This window comes from Ptychodera flava, chromosome 16 (genome assembly GCF_041260155.1).
Source record: "Ptychodera flava strain L36383 chromosome 16, AS_Pfla_20210202, whole genome shotgun sequence".
Taxonomy (NCBI): domain Eukaryota; kingdom Metazoa; phylum Hemichordata; class Enteropneusta; family Ptychoderidae; genus Ptychodera; species Ptychodera flava.
The window spans coordinates 4190108-4214382 of NC_091943.1; the positions used below are offsets into that span (position 1 = coordinate 4190108).

General features: G+C 35.6%; 2 protein-coding genes across 3 annotated transcripts in view; one reads left to right on the top strand and one right to left on the bottom strand.

Annotated features, from left to right (window-relative positions):
• On the bottom strand, positions 1-18879 carry LOC139152563 (uricase-like). Of its 2 annotated transcripts, none has more exons than XM_070725781.1 (7): positions 18616-18879; positions 15622-15864; positions 14556-14748; positions 8796-8982; positions 6356-6479; positions 5077-5160; positions 1-3452 (listed from the first exon to the last, which is right to left on the bottom strand). In XM_070725781.1, exons 2-7 carry the CDS (start codon positions 15853-15855, stop codon positions 3378-3380), a joined length of 897 nt encoding a protein of 298 aa, XP_070581882.1. In that variant the 5' UTR covers positions 15856-15864; positions 18616-18879; the 3' UTR covers positions 1-3377. The 2 variants fall into 2 exon arrangements, with proteins under 2 accessions (XP_070581882.1, XP_070581881.1); XM_070725780.1 differs by having other exon boundaries at positions 18056-18655.
• Positions 18713-24275, top strand: part of LOC139152562 (plancitoxin-1-like) — a 10151-nt gene continuing 4588 nt past the window's right edge. The window contains exons 1-6 of the mRNA XM_070725778.1: positions 18713-19102; positions 19470-19653; positions 20525-20594; positions 21083-21244; positions 22502-22699; positions 23921-24147. Coding sequence (XP_070581879.1) covers positions 18993-19102; positions 19470-19653; positions 20525-20594; positions 21083-21244; positions 22502-22699; positions 23921-24147 — 951 coding nt within the window. The 5' untranslated portion in view covers positions 18713-18992. The remainder of the gene's footprint in view (positions 19103-19469; positions 19654-20524; positions 20595-21082; positions 21245-22501; positions 22700-23920; positions 24148-24275) is intronic.

Consider the following 24275-nt stretch of genomic DNA (forward strand, 5'->3'; position numbering starts at 1 on the left):
TTTTGTGCTACAAGCAATTTTATTCAATCACAAAGTCAATGTTCTTCTGCCACATACGGTATCTTAATTTGCATTCCTAGATCAGTAAACCAAATTTGAAAGTTGGACGTAGAGTAAGCAAAACCAGCTGATGGAACGTGTTCTCAAAAATAAGACGATAAATGGTGAAAAAGGCAGTACCAATGATTTAGAATTCTGTAATGATGTAAAGTCAAGAACACATTTTACATGTCATAACTCCATTTTGTAGCCGTAACATTTGATACATTTTGAATCTGTTTGCAAAGCAGTGTTTTCCTTTCCATGAACATGTCATGTGATGCCAACTTGTCTATACTACCCTGTGTGTAATAGCTTATGTTATTGTGGGACAAATGACATAAGTTTTGGCAGGAATTCATTTGTTAGCAGGAACACAGCATATTGTACCGAATGTATCTCATTGGCAAGATTGTTACCTTGTCTTTTGACACACTTTTGGAAGACAAAAAATAATGAAATATTTGTTTTACAGAAACATATTTGTTTTGCAGAAACAAAAGGTTGTGAAAATATTATTAAAGGTTGCCGCTACTGTCCATGATACTTCCCTTCTTTAGTTTACAAGTTGAAGGAATAGGAACCATCTGTTATGCAGTCAAATCCAATACATACTATAAATTTGTGACCATGATGTCCCGTAAGCATCGTTGACAACCATCATGTCTTGTACTGATAAAGGAGTGACGATATTTTGTGATTTACATCGCAAATTGCAAATTGCAGATAGAAATTTTAAAAGTTCTGAGATGATCAAGAGCGCAAAACTTGGACTAAGAAAGACACACTACAAGATGTTGACGTGAAATAAATGAAACACTGTATTATGCACAGTGGGTACACGTAACAAGGCACTGATAATTAGCTGTGTTAACAAAGCACACACTGTGCTGGCAATAAATCTTATGCATAAATTCCATCAATGGAGATTAGCTTTCTACTTTACCTTTGCTGAAGTGACTGTAGAAGCACAATAAACATACTTTTCTGTCAAACGACACAACAACATGTGTGCAGTTTGGATAATTTATGGTGACTGCACAGTGGCATGGTGGTCAAAAAAATATCAAAGTGGCAGCCAGTTATTATTACAATTGCAGATTGGCAGTCAAACTGGAATGGAGACCGAATCTCTTGTTTTCTCATGATTTATCTACAATGTATGGACTCTGGATCAAACAAAATGTTGTAGGTACTACATGAAAATTTGAACATTAAAAGAAATTTACATCTAAACATATTTTTTTAGCTTAAACTTCAAAATTAGTAATTCCAATGACCAGATTGCACAAGTTTTCAGTTTTCCCCTCTCAAACTAACATTCAATGAAAAATGATTTCTATAAATTGAATTTCTATAAATTGACTGCACTTTGAGTCTTTGAGTGTGCAACGTACCATGAAAGGACACGGGGCACACCATGATTTTGCACTGAACTACAAATCCGTTGACCATCAATTGAATAGATACATCCACCAGGTCAGCTGTGAACATCCATTGTACTGATACAAGAAAGAATGGTAGAGTGTATTAAAGAGCTTGTGTTGAATGTGTGCAAGATATGGCCACACAAGTGCAATCTTTTTTTGAAGTGTCATTCTTATCAAAACCGAGCAACACAGAATATGAATCAAAACACTGGTGTCATCTTACCCTTTGCAGAGCAACACTTCTTCTTTAAACTAGGTTTAGCACCATAAAATATACCAACTTCATAAAAGATCTGAACACTCGAAAACAGTCATTAGAAATAGAAGTCTATGATTAAAATAAGAAAGATACATCCAATTGCCAGTCTCTGCTGAATATTAGACTCTTGACATCCTCTTCCTTTGAATGGAATAAACACTGCTGAGAATAATACAACCAAAGAAAACTTGCTGATGGAAGAAATGAATTCTACGTATGCTAGGAAAATACGTCACTTTCATTGAAGTAAAAAACATCTAAAATTACAGAATTGAGTTTCTAAAAAATGTGGTAACCTCTCTTACAACTTTCAAAACTCTTACATAAAGTTTTTTATTGCTTGGATTACCACAAACTTAATGTATCCCCCCGAACACAATAGGTAATGAGTTCTGAAATTAAAAGTTAGAGTCCAGACTGACTCCAGTTGGTGCTTTTGATAACATTCAAGACTGCTTTCTGCACTAACATTACTGATTAACTTATTAAGTAATCAGTTACCATTGTAAGTTATAACATACTGGAAGACTCTCTTTTGATTCAAATGATCAGTGATTATCAAACCCTTTAATGCTGACAGTTTTATGTAATTTTATGAGATTCAGCAGACAGCTGCATTTCTCGCACTTGAATATATTCATCATTTCTCTAAGCCTTTGGCTAAGCTTACAAACAATAAATCAACCTCCACTATAAATTAAAATAAATCTGTAAACTCCATTCTCAGGAGATCCTCCACTGTCCAATGAGCTTTAACGTTAAATATTCTCATAGCACATGTTCCGTGATTTTGAAGATCAACCTAGGCAAGGTTGTTGAATCCTGTTTTATTGATTGCACAGCACTAAGTCAATATTTTACCAAAATTTAGCCAACAGTAGAAAGAAGTTACCCTTTGACCTTGCCTACCCAGGGTTAAGGTCAGAATCAAGGTATGACATGTGGCTGTGGTCCCTCAAGGGTGTATGTTGTAACATCATAAGCTTATCGTCCGCACGACAGTGGTAACATAGTAGTAAAACACTGAAACAATACCACTGTCTTTAAACATAGGCTTGTTTCAGTCTAAGAGAAGTGATTATAGTAATTACGGCACCATTTCACAAGTGTTATAGCCAAAAACTGATGACGTCAAATTACCGTACACAATACACAGTGCCATGATTACAAGGCGTCTGTGTTTTGTGTACAGCGATTTGACGTCATCAGTTTTTGGCTATAACACATGTAAAATGATGCCATAATTAGTTTTCTACAATTGACACATCAATATTGCTAATGGTATTAACACTCATGGTGATAATGCATTGTTTAAAGGGGTAACAAAAACTGGCATACTTTTGGAGTGGCTTGCCTGAATAATTTTCACATTATTATAACAAGCATGAAAAATAATGCAATCTGTAAAATGACACTGACAACCTTAATATCACAAACAGTGGATGAGCTAATATTTTTTTATATATTTATCTTAATGATTATTGTTTTAAATGTCAAAACATGTGCATGGAATATGGGTTGATATGTATAGCTAATGGCTATTGTTGCTATGTGCTTTGTATGCCATTTGTTTGTTTGTTGTTTCTTCGTACAGGTAGTCTCTCAAACTATGCCCTTCAGTTTGTTTGTTATTTCTTCATACAAAGTCTCTATAACTTGGCTCTATCTCGTCTCTTCATGGCTAGTCTGATATTTCCTGCTGGTTTATCGGCAGGCAGCATCACCTGGACACAGACAATGAAAATATAGTTGTTATTGTCTTTTACAAATACTGAGCATGGATGCAGTCAGTTCACCATGTACAATGTGTGTATACATTGGATTAGATGAGCATGTACAATGTGTGTATACATTGGATTAGATCATCATGCACAATGTGTGTATACGTTGGATTAGATCATCATGTACAATGTGTGTATACATTGGGTTGGATCATCATGTACAATGTGTGTGTACATTGGGTTGGATCATCATGTACAATGTGTGTATACATTGGGTTGGATCACAATGTACAATGTGTGTATACATTGGATTAGATCATCATGTACAATGTGTGTATACATTGGGTTGGATCATCATGTACAATGTGTGTATACATTGGGTTGGATCATCATGTACAATGTGTGTATACATTGGGTTGGATCATCATGTACAATGTGTGTATACATTGGGTTGGATCATCATGTACAATGTGTGTATATATGGGTTGGATCATCATGTACAATGTGTGTGTACATTGGGTTGGATCATCATGTACAATGTGTGTGTACATTGGGTTGGATCATCATGTACAATGTGTGTATACATTGGGTTGGATCATCATGTACAATGTGTGTATACATTGGGTTAGATCACAATGTACAATGTGTGTATACATTGGATTAGATCATCATGTACAATGTGTGTATACATTGGGTTGGATCATCATGTACAATGTGTGTGTACATTGGATTAGATGAGTATTTAAAGACTCCCTACATTCATATAAATAAGTTTCTCTCTTTCATTGTGTTTTTACCACAAAAAGGAGAGTGGGGGGATGGCAGTGTGAAGCCATGACTCACTGGCAAACATGATGTTGGAAACAATTTAATAACATCTCATTATTTCTCAAAGACATAGCCATAGATCAAAAAGTAACAGAGCATATTGCTGGTCACAAACAAGTAAACTGCCTTATTATAGTATCTTGTGGAACAGACTAAAAACGAAAAAAGTAAGAAATTCCACAGAAATGCTACAGATTTTGCTGAAATGATAGTCTAGATTTTGCCACATCAACTTAGAGATTGCTATACTTTCAACGGTTTTGCTAAAACCTCTGCAGCACGAAATGTTTCAAGTTCCTTCAGAGTTTTTCATAGGGCATCATCTATTGTCTGGCACTAAAAGCCACAAGTCCGACTCCTAACACACCACAACTCAAAATGCAGTGAGGAACAGGTTTGGGGCTCTTTGACAAATCTTACAATTTTTCACCAATGTCATGGCTTGTGATAGCTCATTAAAATAGCTCATTAAAAAGCCCACAGAAAAATAAAATTTTAACTGACTTACATTTGTGAATATCAGAAACATAACTTTTGTCTACATAGTCAACAATGAAAATGGGAGCCATTTTGAATTTTAAACATCAGTAAATTTGTATTTGATTATTATGTTTTTATCTGATGTAAAAACATTGCTTGACTACTTCATATTATATTTATTGACTATGAAAAAGAATAGACAAAAGTTACCTTGAAAACTGTGTGCAAAGTTTTAATTTTTGAGGTGCTTAATTTGCTCAAGAGAACACTGACACAGTACATGCATACATGAAACTCCAAAACTTCACACAAGTCTTACCTCATCCTTGTTTTCCATTCCAAGCTTAGTCATATCAATGGTAAAGTAATGAGAATTTGGCATTGTCATCTCAACTTCAGAAATCTGCCAGAAAAATAGTTGGGTATTATTCATTGAATCAATGTTGAATTGCGTCTGACATCAAGAATTCCAGGAAAGCGGACAAATCACACCGAGTGGGGTTCATGAAATAAATACACATAAATTACGTCTGACCCGCTTCTTCGACAACTATCTTACAACTTATCATCTGGGGTCAGGGTGGACCCGCAGTAGGTCCACATTACCACGGCAACATGATAACATATACAGAGAGGTGAAGAGGAATATGTCCCAGACGCCGCTGTGTTATATGCAACTATGCAACGTGTCAGCTAAACTTCTAAAAATACAATGTGCAAACGATCATAAAACAAAAAATCATGTATAATTTAATTACCATCCTTCATTGAATTCTAAATAATTTTCTTGAATAAAAAGTTGGTCAAAGACATTCCTTGCTATTTTTTTTAAGTATTAAAAGTTCATTTTTATTTAATATTCTGATTTCTTTAATTCACTCATAGAAATGCTGACAGGAAATGAAAATAATAAACTCTATCAAAAATTCAAACAAACAATGTCAAAATGCACAGCAACTAAATCTGCTCAGGATTTACTCTGCCAAGAAAAGTTGTGATCAGGAAAGCCAATTCAAATTTGGTAATTGTTGAAAAGACAATTGGTGAATGAAGATAACGTTCCAGCGTGGTTGAGCCAGGCCAAGCTACTGACCTAACATCAAAGGCATCGCTTACCACAAAACAAACAATGGCAAATCAATTACTGTAATTCACATCAGATTTTAAATCATTAATCAAAATTTCAAATTTCAGCATCAACAGCTTGACTCTCCCTGGTACCATGGTACAAACACTGATGTTGCCAACATTCATGACGGGACACATAACCCTACGCTAGTAAACATATCATGATACGGCACAGAGTGAGTCGTGAGGGAATGTGTTGCAACAGACTCCTATGAATGGAAGAATTCATGCGTAGTCTTGTAAAAATAAGCCAGTCATTAAACATTATTTATTGTCACAAATCACTTGTGGCATGTCTGTTGGACATAAATAGAGAGCGTGCAGAAGTCTGGGGTGATGTTACCCAGGATGATACCTTTATTATATCACACCAGGTTTATAGATTGGTATATACCCATTGTTTCTGTGTGGGGGGAGGACCTATACAATGGGAAATAGGGAATGAAGGGTCAGATGAAAATGAGACAAACCTGAGAAATTTTGGCCATAGCATGGTTTGCAGTGAGATGCATTGTCATCTGCACGGATGGAGAATAAACTCCTCTCTCTGGTGGCCCAGCAAATTCATCCAAGATGGTATTTTTCACTGTCTCCCTGAAATTCACCAGATGTTTAAAAAGTTCAAACAGTGATTCCTTAATCCACACCAGTAATTATCCATTCTATGAGCTGACGTGTGATTTTTGTGTTTATTTATTGAGTATTCATGTATGAAGATCTTCAAAACATGAATTTAAACTTGAAGATATGAAATAGATATACTATCAATCTTCCTTGAGATTTTTCCATTTTTGCTTCTGAATGAAACACTTTATTCATTTCCTTTGATAACTGCTCATATTAATATATCAACAATATCCAACAATTACACTACACTGCAAGGATGTAAGAAAAGGCGTAACTTTTCTGTATCACATTCAACATAACACTGTTACATACATTTAGAGTTTTTTATCACTTTTTATATTGTTTGTCAGCTTTCTTCCAGCAGAAATGTTATTATATTTTATGATCATGAACCAAATAGGATTAATATTGGCTTCAGTAAGGGCTTAGTACTACTAAATTGAAATGAAATACATGACTAGGTACACAGTCCCTTCACCATGAGATAACCTTTCGTTTGAAATATTATAACTTGCTCATAAAGTTATTTTTGTTTCAGTAGTATTCCTAACCTCTGCACATATTGACTACAAATTATCAGGTCAAAATTTCATAAGGCTAGCACGGAACAAGGGTCACAAGTGGTAACATGTGCACGCACCTCTTCTATGCCAAAGTTCTTCCAGGGCTAATATATTCTCAATGCAAAAATGGGTCAAAGTTTATCACAAGGTCACATTTATACTGAACCCTTGGAATCCTCAAGATCAGTATCTCACTTCTGACCCTGAGGTTAAACCTTGAAGTCCACAACAGCTTTACAATTTATTGATGCCAAGTCATTGTACAGCGTGGGAGTCAGTATATCACCATTATAGGAAAAAACTAAGGAAGAAAAGCAATTTACATATTTTCTAAAATGTCTTTATTTAATTGTTTACCAATTCAGTGCTGTTTAACTTAAAATAACAATCATGTCAAATTATTCCAATTTTCAAAATCATCTTGATTTATACAACTCAATAGCAGAAATGTTGATTTAGTTCAGGAAGCTTACAAGTTTATTTATTTATCTATTTATTTATCTATTTATTTATTTATTATTTATAATATCACTTTCTTTCTTTCTTTACTTATTTAAATGATGTGAATTATTATGCAAATGAGCAACTCTGTGCTTCAAAATCCACTTATAGTTGTGTTTACTTGAGTAATAACAGTCAAATTCAAAATAGTCATGGTCATTTTTTGAACTTAAACGCTATTCATATGTAGTGCAACAGTGCATGAAAAGAGACTTAGCATAAAATATATCTACATCAAGAACACATACGTCTCTGCAAAACTTTAAACCTTCCAACACAATGGTTCAGTCCAAACCCATTGTTCTCAATGGAGAATGTGGACCCATTTACATGGAACACAGTCAATGACAATGGGCTCACATTTGTTTCGATGTGGCAGGCCGAAATGAGAATATATTTAACTAAGTTTACCCATGGGAACATGCATACAAAATTTCAAAGCAATTGGACAAGTGATTTCAAGGAAAAAGATTTTTTGACCAAAAATGGAGAAAATTGCCCCAAAAATACAAATATGAAAATTTCACCATAATTTGAAGACACTTAATTAAGTATGCCTCTCGGTACATGCATACCAAGTTTCAATGCAATCAGAATAGTTAATTCAGAGAAAATGATTTTTACCAAAAATGCAAAAATTTGCCCCGAAAACACAAATAAAAAAATTTCACCACAATTTTTGCACATCCGACAGAAGACAACCCTAGGATCAAGAATATAAAGTTTCAAAGCACTCAAACATATACTTTGGAAGTAAATGATTTTTTGACCGAAAATGGGAAAAATTGCCCCAAAAATACAACTATCAAAATTTAACCACAATTTGAATAATGGTAACTAAAGTTACCATAAAGAACCTGCGTACCATGTTTCAACCAAATCTGGCCTGTGGTTACAGAGTTTTAGCAATTTGCACGATTTTCCCTTTTTTTTTACCTCATTTGCATATTTTTGACACTGACATGTTTATTTGAACAAATTCACATCTCCATTCCTGGGTGCACCTGTACACAAAATACTAAGATGGTAGGTGCTGCGGTTTAAGAGTTTTTGATGTGGACGGACATACATCTGCACATACTAACGTACATACATACATACATACATACAGACGCCACCGACCTACCATATAAGCTCTCTTTGGTATATATACTATACCAAATGTGAGCTAAAAATCACAAGACAGAAAAAAATCCTAGATGATAGGAGCATGACTTACCAAGCTGTATCAAAATCAAGACTGAATAGATTGTCATACTTCCATCTACAGAACACAGTTGTGCTGAAAAATCTATCCTTAACCTCTGGCAAGGTTGTGTATTTATCCCTGACGAAACCTTCAAAACCAGAATTAGTTGTTTTCAGTACTTTCATTCCCTTCAAACCTGCACTCACTGATGGCTTGCCTGAAAGACAACAAGAACCGAGAAATGACCAAAAATGAATGGTGAAATAATGAGCTGTCATGGAAGTACGATACGTCCTTCGACAGAATTGCTTACAGGGACAAAGTCAGCTATTTTTTGTGAATTTTGATTGATGCAAGATACTTCTTACATTGTTTGGCACGTTGCTGGTTTCATTTAATTTGTCTAAAACAAGGGTCGAATGTATGCATGGTCACCCATTCATTCAGTATCTTTCAACATGTCAAACAATACAAGTAGTATCTCGTATCAAACAAAATTCACGAAAAATGGCAGACTTTGTCCCTTTAAATGATCTGGTTTTCTATTTGTGCATAATTCAGTTTTGCAATACAGACAGAATCAAACCTATCATGTACGATAGCCAACTTGATTTACACAGTTCTGCCTGCAATCCCTTACTTTTGATTAGAGGTGATTGCCATGAATTACTATCGTACAATTATTTTCAGCCGGAGTGAGCTGGGATTGGGTGATGGTACGGTATCAGAACAATAGTACCAAGACATTTCTTATCAACCAGCTGGGACAATAGGGACAGGGTTAGGGATAGGGTCCGGGCAAATATCAAATGGGTGAATCCAGGGGGTGGCTCTCCTAGAACACAGAGAATAGCTTTGCATGTGAGTGTTATACTTATGCTTTCAAAGCTTGGCCCGGTATTAGCAATTTTAACATATTGCTTTAAATGTTTTTAAGCACGTGCATGTGTATCAGAGCATGTATATGTGTGTATGTGTGTGTGTATGAGTGTGTGTGTATGTGTGTGTATGTGTGTACATGTGTGCATAGGTGTACTATATGATGATTTAATGACTTGACTTAATGAAGAGTTTACAAACAATATGCAAACCACTAAGTTCAGCTGTAACGTTGTGATGATATATTAATGTTAGCTCCAAATTCTTTGCTCATTAAATTGGTGTACTGTTGGTGATTATTTGTACATGATGACTGCCTGTCCGGTCCTTTGAATTTTAAAATAATTTTTTTTTACATGGTTACAAACCATTCAGGGGCAACTCTCATTTCTCACTCAGAATATTTAATTTTTAATGAACAATTATCTTTCATCATTATATCCTTCACACAGATTCCAAAATGCAGCTACTGGTAAATTTGATATTCTCACAATTTGATCTGAAGGTTGATGAAAAGTTATATCTACCTTTGCAAAACATAGATGGGTACACCCCAAAGTGTAAAAATAGAGTCTAGTTATTACATTGCAGGCATACGCATTCCTAGTTCATTTGTTTATCAAGCAGCTAGACACCCACTTTATTATGGCAACATTAAAAGCCTAACTCTTTACCTCATGTCACTGAATGCCTAACCAGCGCATTTCTTAATGGCTTGCACATTTGATGTTTTTAGAAATACATGCTGGAGGAATTTTTTTTAGGTCTGAGTCATTTTATTGTTCTGTAACAGTAACTGCTTTTGTTTAGAATTATCGTATTGGTTAAACCACAATGTGTATTTGGTGACTGTATCTCTGTATACCGACAAGGTGGTTGTTTTGATAAAGTTTCAAGCTGAGATTACCCATCATTCTCAGCCATTTCTCTATCACAAGTATCAGATCTCCCTAACCTGGTAGATAACATGACTGTGTAACATTGTCATATCACTTGTGATTTAATCATACAGTACTTTTAGTATTTCTTGTTTGTTTCTATGTGTACCAATGTAAACGTACATTCATTATTTCATTTCATTAAAAGGTAATACATGTCAATACTATCTGACATGAGGTACATATACATCATATCAAAGCTAATGTGCAGCAGGCTGAAACTCATTATTCTTAAGGACTTATTTCCAAACAGCCAATCAGGTAGAGAACTAGAATAGCCCTAGTTTTAGACTACTCAAGTTGCTGTAATTAATCTACTAATCTTATATAACCTTCTCTGAGCCACTGTATATTGCCAGTTATATTATTGATCCTTCAGATACTTGACAAGATTTTTAATTTAAATACTAACCAAATTGTAATAAAACAATTGGATATTACTTCCATCATAAATACAAGTTTGCACTGCTGTCTCCGTAATGACTTTTGGCGTTCTAGTTTACAATTGGGGTATAAATCCTTCAAGGTCATGGCCTTCACTCAGGTTAACTATTACCAAGCTTCAGCTGTTTTTTTTTTTTAATTTTTACCCAAAATTAACCTCATTTGATATTTCATAATAGATTGCATCATCACCAGATTTTGCCAGCCAAGCTCTGCAAATGCTGGTAGCTCACTGTAATAGTGCTGTACAAACAAAAATACATTATGTAGAGCATGCCCACAATGAGCAGAGAATCAACTTGTATGTACTAGTATGCACAAAATTAATGCCCAAGGCATTGTATACACAGTCTGGACCATGCCGTATATTATGGATCCTACTTTTGGCTTGGAAATGGTCTCAGTCAAATAGGGTTGTAGTCACTGCTGGCATACATGGGTACATCACTCCAGGGTCATTGAACAATGGCTTAATTGTTTATCATAGTTTATAAAGGAATTCACAAAACTCATAATCTTAGAATGGTACCAGTTCCCACCCAGAGAATGCTCAGACAATTCTATTCCTAAGAACAACCATTCATGTATTGTGACATACAATATATCTTTAATCCAGACATCATACATGTATGTTCCGGTACTAGGAAGATGTTGTAGAGTTCCATATTTTCAAAAACTTGGTTTGCATATAAATTGTTTAGTTTCTAGTAACCATACTACATGAGCTGAACAACTCTGAAATTTGATTTGTGTACGTACATGTACATTCATAAAACAGTAAAAAGATTATTTATCTTGCTACCATATCAGTTATTCAGGTCGTATTAATAATTTTGACCCCTGGAAAAGCTTCTCTGCAAATTCCTTAACTCTGTACCAATATCTCCTGAGAGTAGCGTTTGACTTGTCTTAATTTCCTTGAAACACCGGTGGGGAAGCTGATTTTCACGTCATGTATAGTACAATGAACGATGGAAATTTCTGACTGAATTGGCACAGACTGTGTTGACATAATTGATGAGTTTTCTGTTTTTAGAAGTGTAGCATGTGGATTGATAAATAACCGGGTACCGTACTTTGTATGTTCAGACTTTGACTGCAGAGGTGCCTCTTGTTTGTCTAGGAATGGTATCAGCAAAACTAGAACAGCATAACATGTGTGGAGTTCATTGACTGGGTCATCATCATCAAAATGTAAAGTTCAATAACTTAATCCATTGAACTTGATAGACCTTGAATGTCATGAAGACCATGGTGTAACTGTGTATTAATTTCAGAGAAGACTATTATTGGAGAATACTTTTCTGACAAACAAATTACAAACAAGCTTATATGTACAAATTGTGCAACATGTATGGAAATACTGTGAGCATGCCATTTGTGTACATGATGTTCTTTGTACTGTGGCCCCTCTGAATTCTGAGGGTAACTTATTAAGTGTGAAACTCTATGCTATCATATCGATATGCCATCATGAGCTTGATATCGATATTGTTATTGGAAGCTTTACAACAATAACAGTTTTGTGCTATTTATTGATCACTTTCAAAATAATCAGTCATATTGCACGGTACCTAGTGGAAGTAGTGGACCTATTAAATATAGAATTGTATATTCCAGCACGGTCCCTCCACAAGGACCATGATTCAAGCAAGAAACAACTAGTCTACTGACAAGCTTCATCTAGTCCCAAAGAGCAAGGAGGGTTTAATTTGATAAAAGTTATGGTCTGAGAGCCTTTTCTGTTTGTGGACCTCTTCTGTGAAATTCCATAGAGATTGCAAACAATGTTGACCATGTGTTTCAAACATGGTTCATAGACGTATCTTTTTCCTGTGTTTACAATCTGTGAGTTTTTCAAAGCTAATGTTTTGTTTCTCAGTGCACGTTGTTTTTATTACTTCTCCCAGATCATTTCATGAGTTTTATTTTTTATTTTTTACAATTTATTTTTTTGACATTCTATATTTTTTGCTGTCCTATTTGTCATGTATATTTATATTTTTATTCATTCATCTGTCACGTACAGCACACTGAGACATCGGTATGTGTAGCGTGCTTTACAGAATTTTTCAATAATGATAAAAATATTTGCTCAGTCTTATCATGCAAATGAAATGAACAAAAATAGGAATGAAACAATAATAGTTCATGTCTGGAGTGACATTATTGACAAACAACAGACTAGCCCTTTTTCTCTTTATGAATAAACTCCATTTGCAAAAGAACAAATTCAATAGAGCATTCCACAATATAATGAAGTCCCTCAATAGTTTTTACCAATGTTTCAATATAGACAATTGAGTCAGTGAAAATAGCTTTCTAAAGGTCCAGTGGTTGAACTTTTTGATTTTATCACCATTTTTTATGGTATGTCAATTACAAGTTCATGTTCTACTGCCCAAAGACATGTTAGAAGACCTTCTATTAGTAGCTTATCAATGCAGTGTCTGTAGATGTAAAAGGCACTTTATTGTTGGCATTTGAATTCAAGTCTGGACCAGAATTCACCAGTCAACAATATCAAACGACAATAGTTCATGTCTAGAGTGAATAAAGTCTGAGTTGACAATCTTACTACGATGTATCCCAACATGCTTTGGGGAGTAGAACAGGCAAATGTTGTGGACATTAAATAGTACAGAAATTACCAGACATTACAGCTGCTGGCCTATTTAAGGTTTTGTCTCATTTTTCTACCATGGCATTTTAGTCGCATTTTTCTGGGTTTTTTTTGCCTTTCACCTGATCTGGTTTTCATATTTTGTTGTTATTTAGTTTACTGCTGACTGTTTATATTCTTTGTATTGCTGAGTAGCAAACTGTGAGGATGCAATAAAACCTATTTCACTGTTAAAGTCAAACTATTTCAGAGATATTTTCCAGTGATAATCTAGATGACTACAGTATCATATATTCTACAACGCATTGTGGATTCACTTCAATTCTGGGGAATGGAATCTGTGTTTCTTCAGAGGAAAATGTCATTCCAGTAGGAAAGGTGGTTGAAATGGTAGATATGTTATGAAAGGAAATTGGACATGATGGAAAAGGGTGAGCAATGGTTACTTGTAATTCTTACAAGTGGCTGGTCCAGACAAACCCAAATACAAATATTAAAACAAACAAAATCAAATGTACATGAATCTTTCCTAGTCTCTGACCAATTAAGTATACACACTCATTAAAAATGACACTAGGAGAGGGAGAGAATGGAGTCAAAATTTATACTAAATCAATTGTAAAATGTGAATAAATGTCTAATTATCTATCAATCAGATATTGTAGATTATAGTGATTTTCATATATACATCTCGTCTAGTAGTATTTCCAGATAACTAGAATGGCTTCACATGTAACCATGGATAAAATCACATAGAACAGAGACACAGCAAGAAAAGCTTGTTGACCAAACAACCTTTTCTGATTGACAACAATTATAATTTATCTAGCTGATGAAAGAAGGAGCAAAAAAGTAAATGAAAGTAATTGAACAATGGGTCAACTTCCCCTGAGTCAGCAAACATACCGTATTTTTCTTGGACAACTTGGCAGAACCTGATGGCTTCCGGTTTCAAAATAAATGCATGTACATGTTCTTTGCCAGAATTGTCAATCCGTTTCCATGGAGTCTCCTCTATGTACATGCTGGTTTTGATGACTTGTGGATGGGTGAGGAAATGACTGCATAAGTCAATGCCAAACTGTTCAATGCTTGAAATCTACAACGTTAAATGTTACAAATTTTATTCAAAAGACAGACATACACAGAAAAATGCAATTATTTGGGAACGTTGCTGCAAGGTATACCTTTCAGATGTAAACTGAACAACAGTGACCTACAAATTTGAATATATATACGACACACTCTGATGTGAAACCGTTTTTTTATGAAGTATTTTCATCTCAAAAGAATCTGTCATTGTAAGGCATATAGAGGGCTCATTTAGCTAGAAAGAAAAAGTAATTTAATTTATAATTTATGCAATGGTCAAAAGTTCTTGTCACTTATTAGTTGTTCCTTGGTCAATTTATCAATAAATCGAAAATCTCTGACATTTAGCAAACCTTTGACATTTTGGCAACAATTTTGACAGGAAAACAATGTTTATGAATATAAATTACAGCAAAGCACATTATAAATCATTAATACATTATTCTGTGATGGTTTGTTGCTTGGATGAATTGTTGACATAGTGTCCATTCAACATTCATTCTCTACACTGACCTTTAACCTCTGGGTCACAAGCTGACCTCAACTGCTGGGAGGTGAAAAGGCTAACCTGAATACCTACTTCTCCACTTTGACGATTCAGTTTCGATTGCAATTTATCGGACTCTTTGGACTTAGTTTCCCGCTAAAATTTTTTACTTGCAAATCTCTGATTTCTTGAGTAAATTATTGATATACAAGACTGCTACCAGTAATAATGGTAAAAAAATTTTGACACGGTTAAAATAACCTGATTTCATTAAGCCAAAAAGACAAAGGATAATATAATCAGCAAACTAGATTCAATTTTTGCAGTTCTTTGAGAACAAAATTGCAAAAAAGATCTGCTAAGAATAGCACACCAATATTGTTATATACTTACGCCTTTGATCTTAGCCAGAGCATAGACCGTGTTTTTCTGAGTATCAGTCGGAATAATATCACTGTTGTCGCCATGTGTGTAATCTTTCTTAGTTGCTAGGGTCAGCTCAGTATTCACCTCAACTTCCTTGACATGATGCATGTTTCCATGGCGACAAACACGTAAGACTTTGACACCATTCTTTCCATAGGCAGTTCCCTCAGCAATGAAATCTGCATCTATGTTGCTTGCCATATTGATAAACTGGTAAATCAACATGAAACACAATGGTATATAACTCAGATCATTAATTAAAATCAAATTAAATATTCATATGTACATGAATTAATTCACCTGAAAGTAACACAAAAAAGATAGATGTATATCATATTTGTTTATCATTTTTGGCAGTGTGGCTGAAATACTGGAACCAGCAAATAAACAGCAATCCAGATTTCTGATGGTCATCTGAAAGATGGATGCAAGCAAACTGTAAGACTCATCATATAACCATTGGTGGTTAATCTCGACATTGAACATGCATATGACATCTCAAAATTTTTAACAATCCATGGCAAGGTGTTGGCTGGTTTATGAAATATAAAAAAATGATGTCTGTGCTGAGGGTTGTCCACAATGTTTGTGCAGGTGCCAACTATGAAATAAATTTCCATAGCAGTTGTGATCAGATCAGATCATTGTTGTTCCAAATTTTGGCACACCATAGATAAATGATTGCCATGTAAAAAGGGGAATCAGTGTGTCCTGCATACTAACACAGTAGAGTGCTTTAAAGGAAGGGGACTCTACCCAAAAGATCAAGTTTGTTCTAGTCTGTCCAGTCTGTAAGAAAATGATAGAGGTGTGATACTAGTAGCCTTTCGTTTTCCAATGAAATTGTAATCAAGTAAGTAAATTTCCTGGTAAGATAATCTGATGCCTGACGCAGGCTTTCCAACTTTAGTTTTTATGTTGAAGTGTAAAGTCAAAGTTGTATCGGGACCATATTGTATCTACACCATGTCCATGGAAGTCATTACAAGCTCATGATGCCATACCTCCCTTCTGGACCAGCTGATGTGAATAACACACTTATATGTTGCAAAAGATTGGAGGAATTACAAGCAAGACCCAAAACAAACAGTCCTTGATGGCACTGAATACCTCTACTGTCACACTGGATAAAAGCATGAACTTTTTGAAACACAGTGGCTTAGACTTATATAAACATGTCACATGACAACTGAAAATCGTAGTTTGCATAAAATTACTGAAACCCTAACTATCAGAGATGCTTCCAAGTTGAAGTTTTCATTGATTTGCTCTTAACCTTTGGAAGACATGACATTGGGGTTACCAATGATGAAATTGGCACAGCCACAGTCCCTCCGACTGGGACGATACTTGCGTACGTCACAGTGAACATAACAAGTAGGTCAGATATATCATTTGCACGTAGTCCATGACGACCTGACCTACAAATGAAGTTTATCAATGAAGATACTTTAATTTGAACTGGTTGATAATCCAAGTACTCTGTGCAGACAAAAGCACCGCAAAATTAACTATTCTACCCAATTATGAACAGAAATTTAGAGAAAAGGTGAAAATTGATCTAGTTGTGCAATGCAGCAGGATTTAACAAAATAAAGAAATTGTTTGGTTTATTGCATTGCATAAACATACAGATGGACACCATTCCTCAATTTTCATAATTGATCTTTTTTCAATCATTTTCAAATTTTTAATCATAAAATTAATCATGAAAATCAAGAGTATTACAAACTGAGTGAATACCCAAAAAATACCAGAGTTGCATTTATGATTTTAGCCTGTGGGTAATTACCCTGATTTTAGAAATGATGGTGCAATTATCCCGGAGCTATGTCACGACATTTGGTGGCATGGAGTGACCGTGCATGAAGGCAGCTTACAGCATGGCTCCACGCCACGTCCCTGACACTCCAATGACTACAACTTCAAAGTAGTAGAGGTGTTGTGATACTGCGAGTTTGACTAGCTGCAGTGTTGTAGCTCGAGGTTTTGCCTGGGTATTAGGGTCGGACGGCAAAACCAGATGTGGCACCCGTCCGACACAAATACCCTGGCAAAACCTCGAGCTACAGCACTGCTAGCTCTGGGTGGCAGGGCTGTGTGTCACCGGCTATAAGTGGGAGCCCCACGCAGCGCTACAGCACTGAACAGCTGTACTTTGAGTGATGGGCCGTCCGGTGATCGAGGGTTGTTTGTCACACCACGGAGGTAGAGGACGTAGCGCTCAGCTCAAACCGCGTCCGCCGTGTGGACAGTAATTTTCATTTCTTCCAAGTTCACACAAGAACAAAAAATAACTCATTCACTCGACACCTAGATATTATAATCCTTCATCCAATGTGTAACAGAGATGACATAGGAAAATGCCGTGCACTAGCTGCAGCTGGCATGTAGTACTTACCTTTCGCAGTATGGTGGACGTCAGAAGTTAACTTTCACAACACTTGAACAAGGACCAGCAAAAAGTTATATAACCTAAAAATTCAGCTGTAAAAATATCACAAACAATAACACTTGTAAACAGTTAACCAGGTCCCCACTGGAGCACACCGTTAGTGTCTGCGTCACGCGTCAATCAGAACTAGAGTCTACACTGATCTTGAGAGTCGCGTTGATGATGTGTCGTATATAATGCCGACACGTGGAATGTGTGTACTCTGGGCATTGAAAGGTTTAGTTTAGTTTTCAGCAATGATTTATATCAAGTAGTCGGCCGACCAATCCACTTCCGTTTGGGATGAGCGTTGCGGGGAACGTTGGGGTCGTGTCGGGGTTCGTGCGTACCAGACTCCGCTCAGTGGCGCCCAGAAAACAGCTTGCGTAAGATGTGAATCAGCTGACCCATATCTGAATAGGTCATTCAAGGTCACGATGAACCTCTCCATGATCTCCCCCCTCCCCAAGATGTGAAAGAAGATATTGTCAAACGTTCTTTTGAATGCATGAATGAAGAGCACTTACTGCAAGCGCACGTCCTTGGAAGATTTCATGCAAGTTACTTGCAGTCTGTCTTCACGAACGTAACCAACATCATTGACTGATTGAGGGCGTTCTTGCCAACTGTGTAACGAGTCACCTGACTACACTGCTGACAGTTCTCAATGACCACCACCGGTGCACCGCCACCCACCCCACCACGTACAAGTAGATGATTGTCTTGTCCCGATGTCATGTATGTGTGGGTCGAGCATTGTATTCTGCTAATCTATACCGAACGTGAATTACAGCGTTAAAAACACAATTGATCACATGACATGACTTCAGCATGCACATTTCGTGCTATTTAGTTCCTGTTTGAAAATTCCCTCCAAACTTGGTTTCACTTCATCATCAGCAAAATGTCGGTAGCCCAGCTGTCGGTGTTGGTGCTGATTTGTTTGCAAGCTTTGTTGCCAGCCGAGGCCACAGACATCACTTGTAAAGATCCTAATGGAAATTCTGTTGATTGGTAAGATGTAATGATAAGATTATATACTTTGTAATCCAAAACAAACTTCTTCAAATTCGTCATTGAAACTTTTAGCTTTCGATTTGAAAGTGTTTGTGTGATGAGTTCCCCTCCATTGAATTTCCCGTTTCATTCCGGCAAGCCAGGTAAACCACATACAAAGCGCTACTGCAAAATATATCTGATCCCGATGTATGTTTTTTGTCCTTCACGGAGGTTGATGTTTGATAAGACTTCAATGAAATACAGGACTCTAAGAATTATATTAGAGTGGTTGTATTTATCAATATACTTTTTATGACAAATAGTAGGGACGTAATTTGTTATTTTATTCATTTATGTAGGACTGTTTCATTCCAATTTGCAGGTTCATTGTTTACAAATTGCCAAAAATTTCAGAGAGCCCTGAGCCGCTGATCCAAGATGGTCTGGGGCATTACTACATGGATGTCAATTCACAGCAGTGGAAGCTCTCAGAGAAATCACTCAATCAAAGCAAGCATGCTATAGCATACACACTGCAACAAATCTATGACAACCACAGACAGTCGGTAAGTCAAGATGGCATTCAATCTGCCAAACTTTGACGAGTTATCTCTCACAGTCGTGCATTTTTCCTACGTTACCAGATCAAAAACAGCTTTGATTTACGTCAATATTTCCCATCACATATAGCATAGGAAGGGATCCTTCCAAGCAAATTTCATTGCAGCTTTGTTGGTCCACAGGACCACTATGGAGGTAAAACATACTTTTCTTGTCCCTTAATGCATTCTAGAGCTTTTCTTGTGCAATTTATATAATGTAATTCTTTACTGCAATCTCATCCCTTATAGATGAGATTTCAATAAATTTCAATAATTTTTTTATACATGTTCTATATCATACAATTTACTTGAAGCTGTATTCATTTAAGTACAATTAAAGTAGAGAAATATGCTTTGCAGCCAGGCCACGCAGCTGATGTTCTAAATTTGAGATATACTTCATGCAGTGATGGGTCATTGAATCATTCCCATATAAGATAATCAATTACATTGCACTCCCATCTGTAATGCAAGCATCAAGTTACATACATTTATGTATATTTACTTCAATATTGATCAATCTATACATATCTCCAAACTCTGGTGGGGAACATAATATTGCTAATTATCAAATAGAAGTGGTTTATCACAATTTGAATGAACTACTGACAAAATTTTTTGAACCTGCAAACCAAACTTTCCAGACATTCTAATTTTTCTGACTGAAGTCAAAATTTAATAACTTTAGAAGATAATATGTTGATAATTTCATCATGGTTTGAGAAATTTTTAATAAAGCATTATTTGAAGTTGGACAAGAAATTTCAAAGTAATGAAGTTTCCTTTAATTGATAAAACCAATTACACTTCAAGTGAATAATATTTTTATTCACAGAATGTTGTATATTTGATGTACAATGATGAGTGGCCAAGCGGCAAAAAGACGGACAGAGGACACACTAAAGGCAAGAAATGCTCAAATTATCCGTAAATCTGTAACACCAGTCCAGTAATATCTAACTTATGGCTGATTTCACAGTACACCTTGCTCGATTAATATCAACAACTTGATTTCTTGTGTCAGCACACAGTTCACAAACAAAAGTATCTGTAATGAAATACAATTTTCTGGACAGCACTTCAAAACCTCTGCTGATTTCCACATTAATTGTATTTTATTCCACCACAACAGAGAATCAAAACACACCCAGTACATAGTGCAGTGACAAATGGCGTTATTTCAGTCAGAAGTGTCATTCAGCAAATTTACTCTTTATGACAGTACAGTCACATGATGTTGAACAATGGAACAATAAAGAACAAACATACTTTCCGGAATCACACAGAGTAATGTTAGTGATAGCATTCACAGCCTTAGTTACATTAACATTGTCTGTAAAAACACATTCTGTGAAATATTATTTCAAGTTTGCTGAATTCTGTTATTTTTCAGGTGATTTGTGTCTTGATAAATCCAGTGGTTTTTGGATGGTACACAGCGTTCCGCAATTTCCAGATTTTTCAAACTCCACCTACTTTTGGCCAGACAATGGCTTGAATAATGGGCAAACATTCCTGTGCGTAACGTTCAACTATGAAGAATTCACATCCATTGGTATGAATTCAATATTTTTCATAATGTCCGCAAAATAAAACACTCTTTTTGATAGTACTTCCGTAACTGTACACAGGGTTAAAGGTATACTGTCACCTGTTCCAAGTTTGCTACAGTTACCATGGAAAGAGAAAATCTAACCAATCACAGATTTTAAGTAGGGTGGCCGCTTTTTAAAATAGCGCCCTCACATGATCATTTTGAATACCAAGGAACGCCCCTTTGACCATATATGGGCATATTTAGATTACAGGTGACTGTATACATTTAAGTTGGAGAGCTATAAACAGGGCAATCCTGTCATATTCTACGCTTGGTGCGCATATATTCACAGTTAGGGCAGCTATTGTCTCAGCCCGAGTCATCTGTCGTCACATTGACCTTGTACGGACAGCTTAGCTAGAGTAGAAATCTCTCACAATCTTCAAGCAAATAATCAAGTTAGTTCAAAAAGTAGTTGATAGTTATGGATTATGCAGGTTAACGCTTTGAGCGCCAAAGTAAATTTTTGTCACCTTTATAAAATACACCTCTATCAATTTTTTTCAGATTTTTGACAAAATTTTGATAAAAAACATTAGACAATGAAATGTGATATCCATTTGGTCCAAAATTATCCAAAAAATTACAGAAAAATTTAAAAAATTGATAAAATGTTGCACTAACATTTGGCAGGAAAAAATGACAGCATTAAAGTGTTGAATTCACCAAATCCTAGGCCTTTTTAGTTTTTGAGTTCAGTCAGCAACATTGACCAGTACCGTACAACTACTGATTGGTCCAAGGGCCTCCATAGTAGCAAAACATTGGTAGGAGTGATCCTAGGATGACCCCTCTTCAAACAATACCCTTCCACATCAGGAACTGTCAGTGCTCACCTTTGACCCCAGGATGACCTCACTTTTAACGATACTCTTTCACAGTATAGCAAATGATGTTTTCTCTTTCAGCGAGTGCCGCCACCAGATCATGGGAATGAGGGTATTCAAAAATGTATAAAAAGTCTGAGAAATTTTTTATGGCTTTGATATGTTTGTAAAAAGTATATTCAAATAACTAGACATGGCAAGATATGATGGAATTCTTGGGGAAAGTCTGCTGACAGCAAAAACAAATGTTAAAATCTTGGATCGCTGAAAGTATTTGCATTTCCTCATTTTAATCACCCCTTCAAAGATCCAATTGTACATATGTAAATACTGTACACTGTCGGCATCATTAAAACACAACATACTTCCTATGATTTTTCTCACACAGCCAGGCAGTTGAAATACATGTGGCCATCAGTCTATGATTCACACATTCCTTCAGCCTTTGCAAAAGTCCTACCAGAACTGGTAGAGGTGGTTAGAGGTAAACACATCATGGAACCGCCGTGGTACCGGCAGGAAAATCTGAAATCACTCGCTGGGCAGAGATTTATCAGTTTTGCAAAGACTTCACAGTTTGACAAAGGTGAGTTCACGAAAAATATTCTGAATGACAATTTTTGTATTTTATGTTGAAGCCAACATTTTATCAATTGAAGGGCCAGTAATGCTTACGTTCGATGATTTTTTTTCATTATTTTTATTGTGTATGGCAATTGCAAGTTCTCATTTGAATCCCATAAGAATGTTTTAATACCCCCTATTTAGCTTGTCAACATAACGTCAATATGTGTAGAATGCGCTGCTATTTTTTACATTTGAATTCTAGTCCAGAACAGAATTTTCTTGTCAACAACAACAATGCAGTCTACACATGTACAGGCTGAGCTGACAAGCTGAATACTGTGTGTGCCAATATGCTTTGGTGTATAGAACAAGGAATTATGGTTGACGTGCAAAACAATTTCAAATGGTGAAAAAATTATCAAAAGTTAGCATTAATGGCTCTTTAATCTTGTCAGTATAAATCTGAAAATTGACACTGCAATCAAAATCATTAAATTTCAACATAAGAAAAGCAAATGGAATGTGCATGCATATTGAAATTTCATTTTATTTTGAGACCTTTGTCAAAAAGAAAAAACAGAATTTGACAGGATTTCTCCTGCTTTGCCGGGCTGCGCTTACATAAAAAATGTTTATTGTCAGTAGTTTTTGTGAAAAGGTTAGCCATGTTTCATGTATTGGGTCAACTTTGTTGATCAGACTTGAATTTCATGTTGTTCCGTGTTTATAATATCTACCAGTGATGCTACACTTATTACATTTAAATTAATGTCATATTTTAAATACACATAGCAAAATCATTTTCAAATTAATTAGGATGTCTGATGTGTGTCCTAATCCTGTAATAACAATGGAAGATTTGATTTTGGGTATCTTGACAAAGTGAGAAAATTATGTATACAAACAGTAAAGTAGTGTGTATTGAGTCCACTCAAGGTGAAATTGATGTAGCAAATTCTGAAGTGACGATATTATCAAACCCCAAAATAAATATCACTTCATAGATATAGTTTGGGCCAAAAGAGCTTTCCTAAAAACATATTGTGTGGACATTTGTTATTGGTTCAGGTGATACCCGCATAGAATCAAATTTGAATGATCATTAGTACTAGATGTCATCCTGACAAAATTTTTTTAAATGATGAAATGGAAATATCTTATAAGAATAATAATGGCGTTGGTTTTTCTCTGGTAGATGTATATTATATGATCATTTCATACACCACTTGTCTATCACCAGATATTTATGCTGACTGGCTGGCTCCGTATTTTCAGAGCAGTATGAGGAGTGAAACATGGCAAGATGGCCGAGGCAAGATGCCATCTTCCTGCGGTGAATACAAAGTGGAAAATGTACAAGACATTGCTTTCAAACAGGCAAACTTCTCTGAGACAAAAGACCACTCTAAATGGGCAGTGACAACGGAGAATAAAGAGTGGACTTGTATCGGAGGAATCAACAGACAGGTGAGAATCACCTTCAGGAATGGCTTATTGCTAAAGTTACACTGTGTATTTATTTATTTATTTATTTATTTATTTATTTATTTATTTATTTATTTATTTATTTATTCAGTACACAACAGGCACCATCA